At 36.5% G+C, this 11,905-nt stretch overlaps 8 protein-coding genes across 8 annotated transcripts; 6 read left to right on the plus strand and 2 right to left on the minus strand.

The window, feature by feature from the left end:
- Nucleotides 1-702: 702 nt before the first annotated feature.
- On the plus strand, nt 703-1,677 carry ATP3 (atp3 gamma subunit of the F1 sector of mitochondrial F1F0 ATP synthase; the record flags this gene model as incomplete). The annotated part of the gene is made up of 2 exons (XM_041279624.1): nt 703-758; nt 861-1,677. The coding sequence occupies 2 exons, from the start codon at nt 703-705 to the stop codon at nt 1,675-1,677; spliced, it is 873 nt and encodes a 290-aa protein (XP_041137838.1).
- Nucleotides 1,678-2,768: 1,091 nt separating this feature from the next.
- On the plus strand, nt 2,769-4,151 carry SES1 (Cytosolic seryl-tRNA synthetase; the record flags this gene model as incomplete). The annotated part of the gene is made up of 1 exon (XM_041279625.1): nt 2,769-4,151. The coding sequence occupies one exon, from the start codon at nt 2,769-2,771 to the stop codon at nt 4,149-4,151; it is 1,383 nt and encodes a 460-aa protein (XP_041137839.1).
- Nucleotides 4,152-4,497: 346 nt separating this feature from the next.
- On the plus strand, nt 4,498-5,049 carry BRETT_001069 (uncharacterized protein; the record flags this gene model as incomplete). The annotated part of the gene is made up of 1 exon (XM_041279626.1): nt 4,498-5,049. One exon carries the CDS (start codon nt 4,498-4,500, stop codon nt 5,047-5,049), a length of 552 nt encoding a protein of 183 aa, XP_041137840.1.
- Nucleotides 5,050-5,101: 52 nt separating this feature from the next.
- On the minus strand, nt 5,102-6,292 carry FAL1 (RNA helicase; the record flags this gene model as incomplete). The annotated part of the gene is made up of 1 exon (XM_041279627.1): nt 5,102-6,292. The coding sequence occupies one exon, from the start codon at nt 6,290-6,292 to the stop codon at nt 5,102-5,104; it is 1,191 nt and encodes a 396-aa protein (XP_041137841.1).
- A 1,197-nt stretch (nt 6,293-7,489) lies between these two features.
- Nucleotides 7,490-8,086, plus strand: BRETT_001071 (uncharacterized protein; the record flags this gene model as incomplete). The annotated part of the gene is made up of 1 exon (XM_041279628.1): nt 7,490-8,086. The coding sequence occupies one exon, from the start codon at nt 7,490-7,492 to the stop codon at nt 8,084-8,086; it is 597 nt and encodes a 198-aa protein (XP_041137842.1).
- Nucleotides 8,087-8,492: 406 nt separating this feature from the next.
- Nucleotides 8,493-9,245, plus strand: BRETT_001072 (uncharacterized protein; the record flags this gene model as incomplete). Its single annotated transcript, XM_041279629.1, has 1 exon — nt 8,493-9,245. One exon carries the CDS (start codon nt 8,493-8,495, stop codon nt 9,243-9,245), a length of 753 nt encoding a protein of 250 aa, XP_041137843.1.
- A 72-nt stretch (nt 9,246-9,317) lies between these two features.
- Nucleotides 9,318-10,706, minus strand: BRETT_001073 (uncharacterized protein; the record flags this gene model as incomplete). The annotated part of the gene is made up of 1 exon (XM_041279630.1): nt 9,318-10,706. The coding sequence occupies one exon, from the start codon at nt 10,704-10,706 to the stop codon at nt 9,318-9,320; it is 1,389 nt and encodes a 462-aa protein (XP_041137844.1).
- A 259-nt stretch (nt 10,707-10,965) lies between these two features.
- On the plus strand, nt 10,966-11,448 carry BRETT_001074 (uncharacterized protein; the record flags this gene model as incomplete). Its single annotated transcript, XM_041279631.1, has 1 exon — nt 10,966-11,448. The coding sequence occupies one exon, from the start codon at nt 10,966-10,968 to the stop codon at nt 11,446-11,448; it is 483 nt and encodes a 160-aa protein (XP_041137845.1).
- Between the last annotated feature and the right edge of the window lie 457 nt (nt 11,449-11,905).

Raw genomic sequence — 11,905 nt, forward strand, 5'->3', positions numbered from 1 at the left:
TATTCGAATGGATTAAAGACCTTAGGTAATGTATCTTTTATCAAATGTATTGCTCACCAACTTATCCATCTGGTTTGATTGGTCAATCCTATTAGGATTTTCCGGTTGCAGTCTTTTTGCTTGTTGCTTGCTTTTTTACTTTCACGCACATGCTATTCACACAATTATATATATATATATATACACTTTTTTCCCCCAATATTTTTGTCTTATCTTTTGTACATCACAGATTTAGTACCTTTATTTCTATAAAATACTTTTGTTTTTATTGAACTTATAGTTCTGGTGGTTGATCTCGTCTGTCTAGGAGACAAAATAAAGAAGGTAAGGATGTAAATGCGGAACTGCTGTTGCATGAAAAATACTATCCAATAAGAATTTGCTATTGAAAAAGATGCGAAACAAGATTACATAATCGATGGTGGGGCATGTCCCAAATTTCCAATTGGCTATTGGTAAATTTCGTTTCGCTTCCGGTGCATTATTCGGCAACTGAAGAATCGCGGAAGGTTCTTGCTTTCGTACGCTTCAGTCAGTCGCATCCTATTTTTTATTTTTATTTTTTTTTAACTCATTTTCCTTAGCTCTTCAGTCAGGGAAAATAAAAAGTCTATTTTAATACTTTCTGTTTATACTTAAATTCACTCAAAACAACAATTATTGAAGTTTGTAGTTGAAGGGTCAAAGTTATCATTGATTACAATGTTTCGTCTAGGCGCTTTTCAAATAGCTCGTGCATCTCTTGCTAGCAGTGCAAGGTAAGTAGTAGACAATTACGTGAATCCAAAGAACACGAATGTTCGGATCATGTCATATTAAAGGAACGAGTACTAACGTTACAACAAAAACATTTAAATTAGAAATTATGCAACCTTGAGAGAGATTGAGACCAGATTGAAATCTATCAAGAACATTGAAAAGATCACCAAGACCATGAAGATTGTTGCATCAACAAGATTGAGCAGAGCAGAGAAAGCTATGGCTTGTTCTAGATACTTCCAAGGTGCTGACCGTGATTTCTTTGAGGCTGCTGGTACCAAGGCTGAAGACAAGGCTGAAAAAGTTTTACTTATCACTGTTTCTTCCGACAAGGGCTTATGTGGTGCCATTCACAGTTCTGTTACTAAACTCACCAAAAAGAAACTTGCAGAATATCCAGACGCCGATATTGTCTGTATCGGTGAGAAGGCTAAAGTGCAATTGCTGAGAACTAATGCAGATGGTATAAAATTGACATTCGCTGGATCTGGTAAGGCAGCTCCAACATTTAAAGAAGCAGCGTTGATTTCTGATGAAATTGAGAAGTTGGGAACTTACGACAGGGTTGAAGTTATTTATAACAGATTTGCCTCTTCTATGTCTTTTGATTCGTCGGCAGCTCCACTTTATGGAAAGGCTTCTATTGCCCTTTCAAAGAATTTGTCGACCTTTGATATTGAGGAAGATAGTAATGTTGTTGATGCATTCTCCCAATTCTCCATTGCTAACACCATCTTCTCTGCCATGTCTGAGGGTTATGCTTCTGAGGTGTGTGCTAGAAGAAATGCCATGGATAATGCTTCGAAGAATGCAGGTGATATGATTCAAAAATACTCTATATTGTATAACAGAACCAGACAGGCCGCTATTACGAATGAATTGGTGGATATCATTACTGGTGCATCTTCATTAAATTGAGTAATTCGATGCTTTTGAAATGTTATGCCCGTTATTATCATAATTTGTGGAGGGTTATTTTATTCCGCAGAGAAGAGAATGGGAATGTCATACCATCACATCAGACACACACTTGTATTTGAATTCCATCGAGGACTGATTCTGTTCTGATAGTTTTATTTTATATTAAGTCTTTTTTATTCCATTACTTACTTCATTCAATAGAAGAAAAAACGATATATTCTGACAGGATTTTGCTTAACTGTAATCATGGTTGACTGTTACTAATTTACTTTGTACAAATGAAGATGATCTAATTTAGGATATCTTGATTATTATCAAAATGGTTACAATACATAAATTGAAGGCTTAAATTACGCACACGAGTAAATATATGGGCAAAATGGTGTAGATCAAGCAGTATGTATGCTCGACATGTTAGCTCGTAAGAAGTTTATTTGCATTTTGATATGAGAAAAAAGTCTTAACTTATGGACGATCTGGAGCACCATCACATTTTTCCCGCAATGGAAAAAAAAGCTCGTTATTATGGGGGATGATGCTTTTTCGAAATTTTTTTTACTGCTTTTTACTGACTAACCCTGAAACCATATTAGCTAGCATGAAATGGTCAAACAGCAAACCTTATCATTCCTACTCCCTTTAGCCCCATAATAGAAATAAGTTTGCAGACATTGATGTTTGTTTCGCAATTTATATTTATGTACAAAGAAACAATATTATTATCAAGAATGTATGTTTTTTATATCAGATTAAATGGGATATTATTTTTACCAGAAGCCTCCAATATCCTCAAATTGCTCTAAAATCAAACAATTCAAAATATCTCGAGCTCGAGAAGGCACATGGAAAATTCTCCAGAAGATTTCAGTGAAAAAAAAAAGACGAACGGGAATAGAATGGAAAAATGAGCAAAAATTGTTAACGTAAAAAAAAATATAAATGGCTACTTCTAGATTTACGATCTATCCTTCTAAAATGTAGACGTCCCCGTTTTAACACTACTAGTTTCTCGCAAAGGTTTAACGTATATTTTTAAACTTTTTTATAAGTGCATTCAGCAGTTAACCTAAGAAGAAAGGTACAACAAAATGTTAGATATCCTTCAATTTATCGACGAGAAGGGTGGTGATTCAAAAGCCATCAAGGAATCCCAAAGAAGAAGAGGTGCCTCAGTGGAAATTGTTGATGAGATTATTGAAGAGTACCGTAACTGGACCAAGGTTAGATTCGATCTTGATGAATTAAACAAGAAACAGAACAAACTCCAGAAGGAGATAGGAAAGAAGTTCAAGAATAAGGAGGATCCAAAGGAATTGCTTAAGCAGAAGGACGATGTTGTTGCTCAGAAGAAGGAGCTTACGAAAAAGGAGGAAGAGGCCGACAAAAAGCTACGTTACAAGGTGAACCAAGTCGGAAACATTCTTCATCCATCTGTTGTTGATTCTCTTGATGAGGCAAACAACAGTCTTGAGAGAACTTGGGAACCAGAGGGATACGAGTTTGGCAAGTTGACCAACGTGGCAACTGGAACGAAGGCTCCAGCAAAGCTTTCCCATCACGAGATTTTGTTGAGACTCGATGGATATGATCCAGAGAGAGGTGTGAAAATTTGTGGACATAGAGGTTTCTTCCTGAGAAACTATGGTGTTTTCTTGAACCAGGCTTTGATTAACTACGGTTTGAGTTTCTTGCTCAAAAAGGGATACACTCCAATGCAGGCACCTGTGATGATGAACAAGGATGTGATGGCAAAGACTGCCCAGTTGTCTGAGTTTGATGAGGAATTGTACAAGGTCACCGATGGTGATGATGAAAAATACTTGATTGCCACCTCTGAGCAGCCAATTTCTGCTTACCATTCCGGTGAATGGTTCGAGAGACCATCAGAGCAGCTTCCAGTCAGATATGCTGGTCTGTCCCAATGTTTCAGAAGAGAAGCCGGTGCCCACGGTAAAGATGCATGGGGAATTTTCAGAGTGCATACATTTGAAAAGATTGAACAGTTCTGTTTGGCCGAACCAGACAAGTCATGGGAGGAGTTCAACAGAATGATCGGCATTTCTGAAGATTTCTACAAGTCTCTTAAACTTCCATACAGAGTTGTTGGCATTGTTTCCGGTGAGCTTAACAATGCTGCCGCCAAGAAGTACGATCTTGAGGCATGGTTCCCATACCAGAAAGAATACAAGGAATTGGTTTCTTGCTCTAACTGTACCGATTACCAATCCAGAAATCTGGAGATCAGATGTGGTATTAAGACTGCCAACCAGAAGGAGAAGAAGTATGTTCATTGCTTGAACTCTACTTTGTGCGCAACCGAGAGATGTCTATGCTGTATTCTTGAAAATTACCAGACACCTGATGGTTTGATGATTCCAGAGGTTTTGAGGGATTACATTCCTGGAAAGCCAGAGTTTATTCCATTTGTCAAGGAGTTACCTAAGAACTCCACTTCCAACAAGAAGAAATAAAGGGTAACGGCAATGTGTAAGAATGAAGCACTCGAAAGATACTTTTATACCGAATTTTTTGATTTGCTTTGTTTTTACATCTAATGCTATTGTGTTGGTTACAGTTGCAATTGCTTTTTCTTTTTTGTATTATTTTTTCTGAGATACATACCTTAAAGATGAGACTGAGGGCATACCAATTTTGTTTAACTGTAGATTTCATAAATCTTGTCGATTAGCAAAAAAAAAAAAAAAAAAAAAAAGCGAGGTAAAGCTTGTCGAAACTCTTCACTGCTCCCAGGGGTTGTTATCTTTAAGATGTAGGTAATTGGCTCAATAATATGTCACGATAATAATTGATAGCATAATGACTGAGAATGACGGTGATATTTATACATATGCTTTAATTCAGGATAGAAGTATCGTATCACCTTCAATACTAGAGACGGGCCCAAACGCGGATAAGCGTAAAGATTCAATTACAAAAACGAGGATTATCAATCCTGAGGTTTCATACGTGTGCCAAGGTGAAAATTTCAACATTAAACCGGAAGATGTGCTTGCAGATGATAATTTAATTGTTGTTGATAGTAAAGCATCGAACAATGGAGTTGAAGCATCAAAAGTTACCTGCTTGTCTGATTGTTGGCAAGCGAGCGATATCAAAAAGGAACAATGGAAATTCATTGATGATAATGCACCGGAAGAAACTAGTGAAGAGGTTTCAGCGTTTTTAATTACAGGGAGTAAAGCTGAACTTCTTATCGAAAATACAAGGACCACTGGAAAAGATATAGTGCCCAAAGGAAACATGACCTACGTCAGTAAATTAGTATCACTTTTTGGAAAACGAAACAAAGAGCTACAGAATGTTGTCTCGTACCAAGATTCATCGTACGAACCATTGAAGAAGGACTAAATCGGGAATCCTATTATTACAATTCTATAAAAGTCGGTATGAGTTGATAGCTTTAGACAACTGTACTCAAGTCAGCGGGCATCTCATCTATCTTTGTGTCGTAAAAATGCTCGAGATCATGCAACGTGTCTACATCATCCTTGGTGACAAAATTTACTGCGACACCTTTCCTTCCAAATCTTCCAGAACGGCCGATTCTATGAATATAGTTCTCCCTATCGATTGGAAGATCATAATTAATCACTAGTGACACTTGCTGAACGTCAATTCCTCTTGCCCACACATCGGTAGATATCAACACCCTTGAATTACCCAATCGGAACTCGTTCATAATTTTATCACGTTCTTCTTGCTTCATGTCTCCGTGCATTGACACTACAGAGAAATTGGCATTCTTCAATGAATCTGCTAGCCAGTTGACCTTCTTTTTAGTATTGCAAAATATAACTGCTTGGGTAATAGTCAAGGAATCATATAAATCACATAAGGTATCAAATTTCCAATCCTCTTTTTCTACTTGAACGTAATACTGTTTGATCCCCTCTAAAGTAATTTCATCCCTCTTCACTAGAATTTTCACTGGATTATTCATAAATTTTCGTGTCACTGCCAGAACACTATGAGGCACAGTTGCTGAGACAACGACAACTTGAGCTCCAGGAGGTAAGAATTTATAAATTTCGTATATTTGATCCTGAAAGCCTTTGCCTAATAACTCGTCAGCTTCATCCATGACCAGCATTTTTATGTGCCTAGTGTTTAGTACTCTTCTATTTATCATATCAAGAACTCGACCTGGGGTACCACTTACTATATGCTGACCTTTATTAAGACTCTTCATATCATTACCAACAGCACGACCTCCCGTGCAGGCATGACATTTTACATTCATGTAATCACCTAATGACTTGATAACATCCTGAATTTGTATAGCCAACTCCCTTGTAGGTGAGAGAACTAAGGCCTGTGTATCTTTTTTGTTGATGTCTATTGTTTGTAGCATGGCAATTGAAAATGTAGCAGTTTTACCGGTTCCAGACTGTGCTTGAGCAATAGTATCCCTCCCTGATATGATTTGCATTATGGCTCTGGATTGAATGGCGGATGGGGCTTCAAACCCATAACTGTATATTCCCTTCAAAAGATCCTCCTTTAGGTTCATTTCTTCAAATGACCCAAAGACAGGAATTTTCTTACTGGTCTTAAACTTTAGACCCTTATCAAGGTCTTTATCAAACTCCATTTGGTACTATTTACTGTTTATAAAGCTGCTTTTGTCACATGATACAGAGGTAGGTATGAAGCTCCTACTGCTGATGCTTATAAATTTCGATATGAATAGCGTTAAAATTTTCTTGAGTCGCAAATCTGAGGTATTAATAAACGTGTAGGGATGTATACACAAAATTTACCGAACAAACTGAACATACGAACGATCATCATTTACACATAGTTCTTTTTAATAAGCGTTGCGTAGTATGGTACTGTGCTCAAAATCTCAAACGTTAATAATTAGAAAAGACTTGAAATCAACAGATTGTTGGAAGGGACGAATAGTGAATATCAGAAAATTTTTTGAATAGGATGTCCCAACAAAACAAAACATACGGACACAATCGGCATAGTGCATAACATATGGCCACGGTGTGGCACTTACTACACTTTACGGTTGCTATTATGAGGGGTGTAAAATTTTTTTTAATCTTGCTTATTGAGTGTGTGGGCATGGATGAGGCTGGAAGCTTTCAGTAAGTAACGAATTACGTAGCGCTAACTAATAAGGAAATTGAGGAACGAGCAGTGTAGTACCACCACACAAACAATTTAATCCTTCACAAAAAAGATTTGACCATAAGCTGACCTGTGCATTTCAACACATGAATTCAAAAATTAGTAGGAATTACTATATGAATAATAACTTGCAGCTTTTGATTGGACCCGAGCTACTGGTAATAGAATTACAAATGTCGGCAATTCCATTAGTTTGAGATGTACGAATTCCGCGCCGAGAAATTTGAGATCTTAGGATCTCGTAAAAATCGTTTAAACAATAAATCCGGAAGACCGATTTTTTAGATTATTTTGTTTATACGTGCACCTGCAGAACCAATTGCTCTTTCCACACTAATATCAAAGTTATACGAGAAATTTCCTTTCCTTTACATCTGGCTTAGAAGATCAGAAGATCAGGCTATCTTTTTTATCAGCCGATTTCCTTTGTCTTTACAGAAATGACACAACAGCTAAATGGAATGATAATGAAATATTAAAAAAAACGCAGAAACCACTGTTGAGCCTCTTCCAGGAAGTGATACCAGATAGCTGGTTTTCACAAACATATAAGGACACATATTTGGCACTTTTAAAGGTTAAAAACTCAGTTTAAGCTCTGGCTAAACCTAAAAATTATTATTCTGAAATTGCATCTTGTTTTAGTATCATGAAGGTTATCACGGAGGAAGAGAAAAACGCAGAAAACAAAGCTGTTTTATTGGGTAGTGTCAAAGGTCTTGCTATTGGTGCAATGTGCTCTTTGGGAATATATGCTGCTGCAAAGGCAAGATTCAGACCTTTACTCAGAATGTCTGCATCGGCTAAAAGTGCCACCTTTGTGACTCCTCCTCTTTTCTTTGCGCTTGTCGATGCCGAAAAAGAAAACAACAAATTTGATAAGGAAATGTATTCGCATGATGAAGAGGAGAGAGAAAAGAAAGTTCAGAGAAACGTGTGGAACTCAATGTCTACTAAAGAACAAATAAGGTCAACATTGAGCAGCGGAAAGTATAAAATAATAACTGGTATTTGGGCATTATCTCTTTGGGGTTCTTGGAAGTTAGCCAACAGAGATCAGCTACTATCCAAGGCTCAGAGATTCTATAACGCTAGGATGTATGCCCAGTTTGTTACTATACTTCTTCTATTGGGATCTATTGGACTGTCTATGAAAGATGAACAGAAACATAGAAACACTATCGGAAGGGATGATTATTTTTCAAGAATCTTGAGTGCTGCTAAATCAAGGGAGGCTGCTTTATGATTTTGGGATTCATTTAGGTTTTTATTAACAATTTATTTTCAGTCTATTATTTATTTTTAGGTTTAGTTTTCATTTGTCCAATCTTCCTGCATTACAAAAAATAAATGTTTTACATTTCTGGATTTCGACAACGTTTTGTTTTTGTCGTAAGTTAACTCATAAAGATAAATAAATGTACTGAGAAGCTGTTTAATTGGGTGTAGGCTAAATTTGTAGGAGCAGAAGGGAAAAAGCTTAAAAGAATAAAATTTCACCGCCTTTCGGAGTTCTATCGAGCCTAGTAGACCAAAAATTTTATTGCATCAAATTTCGTACTACACAATCTCGTCACACTGTTGAGCTGGCTATCTTGCAGAAAAGACAATTAATAATTTCCGAATAGTTGCATATCCTACAGTACAACAGTATGGGAAAAATTAATCAGCCATCAACACAGATTAAGCTTACAAATGTGTCAGTGGTTCGTATGAAGAAGGGTAAAAAACGATTTGAGATCGCATGTTATCAAAACAAAGTTCAGGATTGGAGATCTGGAGTGGAAAAGGATTTGGATGAGGTGTTGCAGATTCATCAGGTTTTTCTAAATGTATCAAAAGGACAAGTAGCCCCACATGATCTGCTTCAAAAATCATTTGGAACGAGTGATCTCGATAAGATAATTCTGGTAATATTAAAGAAGGGGGAGATCCAGCTTAGTGGTAAGGAGAGATCACAGCATATGGCACAGTTACAGAAGGAGGTTTTGAATATAATATCCACAAAATGTGTGAATCCGAAAACGAAGAAAAGATATCCGCCAACCATGATCGAGAAAGCATTGAAAGAATTAAAATACAATATGACCAATGCAAGAAATGCTAAAACAAAGGCTTTGGAAGCTATTCGTCTGCTTGTAGAGAAGCAGATTATTCCAATCTCAAGAGCTCAAATGAAGTTACGAATAATGGTAAAGAATAAGAAATTCATGAAGGGAGAAAAGTATGTAACACCAATGCTTGGTACTATCCAATCCAAGGACAATATAGAAGGAGATCTTGAAATAGTGTGTTTGATCGAACCGGAGTGTTACAAAGAACTTATGGAAATGATAAAGAAAATGGATGGTTCTGTTGAAGTCATCGATATGGCAGTTATTGATGATTCCGCTTCTGCAATCTAATAGAATTAAGCATGTATAACTTTCATAAAGAATTGTATAACAGTTGGCAGTAAATAAACTTTAAATGTAGATTTATTCTCCATCTAAAAATTTCAACATTCTTTTTCCAACTGTATCTTGTATATCATCTGACCACAGAACGTCAAGATGGTTGTAGCCTTCGACAAAAAGAGATTCAACTTTATCCTTCATGAATGGTTCCTTATTAAGCGCATAATCATAAAACATCTTACCATCCACAAGAGTATCAGCTCCACCTATGATCAATAGCATACGCGGGGTATCACCCCTAAACCAAGAACTATCAGTAGACATTATAGGTCGGCCCATCTTGAATCCGTGTCCCTTAAGCCACCATTTCATTAATTTTGTGGATTGGTAAACAGGTGAGAATAGAAAATGTATGTCCCTCAAAGAAACGTCCCACTTATAATCATTCGAATCAAACAAGTAACTGAACATAGAGTATGAGGCCAAACCATACATACGCGATTTATACATCATATTCCGAAGGGAAATCAGAATGGGAATAAATGCACGCCTGCCAAAAAATAGATCAAACATGGGGTCTGGAAGAAATCTCATGAATTTAATGAATAGCTTCTGGTTCAACATTGGACCCCCAAATATCGCAGGGGCTAAAAGTGTACAGTTTTCAATTTTGTCAGCATAATTAATACCCATGCTGTTGGATAGAAACATCACAATTTGCGATGTTCCCTGTGAGTGACCAACTAGTGATAATTTCCCGGAGAATCCTGTAATTTTGAAAATTTGATCTATCATCGCAGTCAAATCATATCTGCACATTTCAGTAAGATCCCAATCCCACATGCGGTAATCGGACGGATCATACTCAATGTGCTGGGGATTAAAACCACATCTATTATTTCCAAGCCATACATCATAGCCATTTTTCACTAGCATATATGCCAAACTTTTATATCCTCCGGTTAAAAAGGCACCAGATGATTGAAGAAGTCCATGAAGCATTAAGACAGGCCTTATGGTAGGTTCTGTTCTTTTAGGGTCTGTGAGATGCTTTATGTCTATAACAAATCCATCCTGAGTAATAACTTTGTGTGTAGATAGTTCTAAGCCCAGCAATTGTGCATAATATCTCAAATCAATACTTTTCTTAGGCTTTCCCATCGGATAAGCCGGCTTGACGGACGCGGTGTACTTATGCTCCCTTTTGATATGAATACGATAGAAATATGAGAGAAGTGCAGATATTGTCAGGACAAGAAGAAAAAAGCAGCAACAAATTCCGGAAAATATACTGAGCAATGTCATTGAAAGTCTTTTCATTGGGAAGATACGATCAACATTCTTTGGCTTTATTAGGGGTGTTCGAATTTGACCTTCTTCATCAGAGTCTGGGCTGCGGCGCTTAATCACTGAATTCGGCGAAATGCTCTCATTTTTACCCACAAATATATCTCTTCGTGATACCGCCATTTCCTATGCTTACTTTGGAAAAGCAATTAATTGAACATGAGAAACAGGGATGTAGCCCTGTTAAGATTTAAGATTTTGATATGCGTTAATCACAATAAAAATAGCCGAAAAAAAAAGTTAGTGCTGTTTACATTTTTTATTTCCATTTTTAAAGCGTTCATCAGGAAAAATATTCATTCTCATATAGAGAAGACATTCGAAAAAACAGCTTCACCATTACAGTACGTAATTTAGCTCATACATTGCGTATATAATCAACATGAGTCTTAGGTTTGAAGATACTACACGTGAGATATCTCGTAATCTCGAACTAAATAACGATGAAGGCTTTACTCAGTCAAACATTGAACTCACGTGTAATATTGTTGAGTTTGCAAATAAAATTATTGTGAGTGTACTTCAGAATGGAGAAATGGATCTCAGCTTTGATGTCCCTTTACCAAAATTGAAAGAAGGTAAGATACCATTCAATGACGATGAAACAGACACCTATGATGTGGTGTTGGATAATCAGGTTTCATCAACTCAATTACTAGGTGGTGTGTATAACATGAAGAATCAGGTTGCTGTTTCTCAGATTGGAAAACTTTTGGCCCAATATCAAAATAAAAATGTTATCTTAAATATGAGTGGCCGTTTGTTTTCAGGGACAGAATTCAATCCGAATGACTTTACCAAGTTGAAATTTATAATCAAACTTGTGAAAGACACATACACAAACGATGGAAAAAGTTCCGAATAATAACTGGAAACATAGAACTTAGTGTGGGGTAAAACAGAATTGAAAAATGATAATTGCGCCAGATGTTATTACTGACGTGCACATAAAACGATAGTTAATGCTTTTTTTTATCAATCAATTATGTTCACTTGATGTTCATCTCGCAATGGTTTTAAGGAAGTTAAGTTGCTTTACATTTCGGACGTAAATTATACTTTTTTAATCGAACATTAGTTTTTTCGTGACGAAATCTAATAGATCCTCGGAGATGGGATAATCCGCCCTTAAGGCCGTTTTCCTGAAAAAAAAAAAAAAAAAAAAAAAAAAAAAGAAGGGTGAGTGGAAAAAAAAAAATTATAAATTAAATAGAGTACATAACGGATGGCGCGAACTGCAACGCGGATTTAACAAAAATATCGCCGAAGTTAGGGTGAGAAAGGAATGAGAAACATAATGCCGAGAAAAAAAAGGTTTAAAC

Source organism: Brettanomyces bruxellensis, chromosome 8 (assembly GCF_011074885.1).
Source record: "Brettanomyces bruxellensis chromosome 8, complete sequence".
In the NCBI taxonomy this organism is placed as follows: domain Eukaryota; kingdom Fungi; phylum Ascomycota; class Pichiomycetes; order Pichiales; family Pichiaceae; genus Brettanomyces; species Brettanomyces bruxellensis.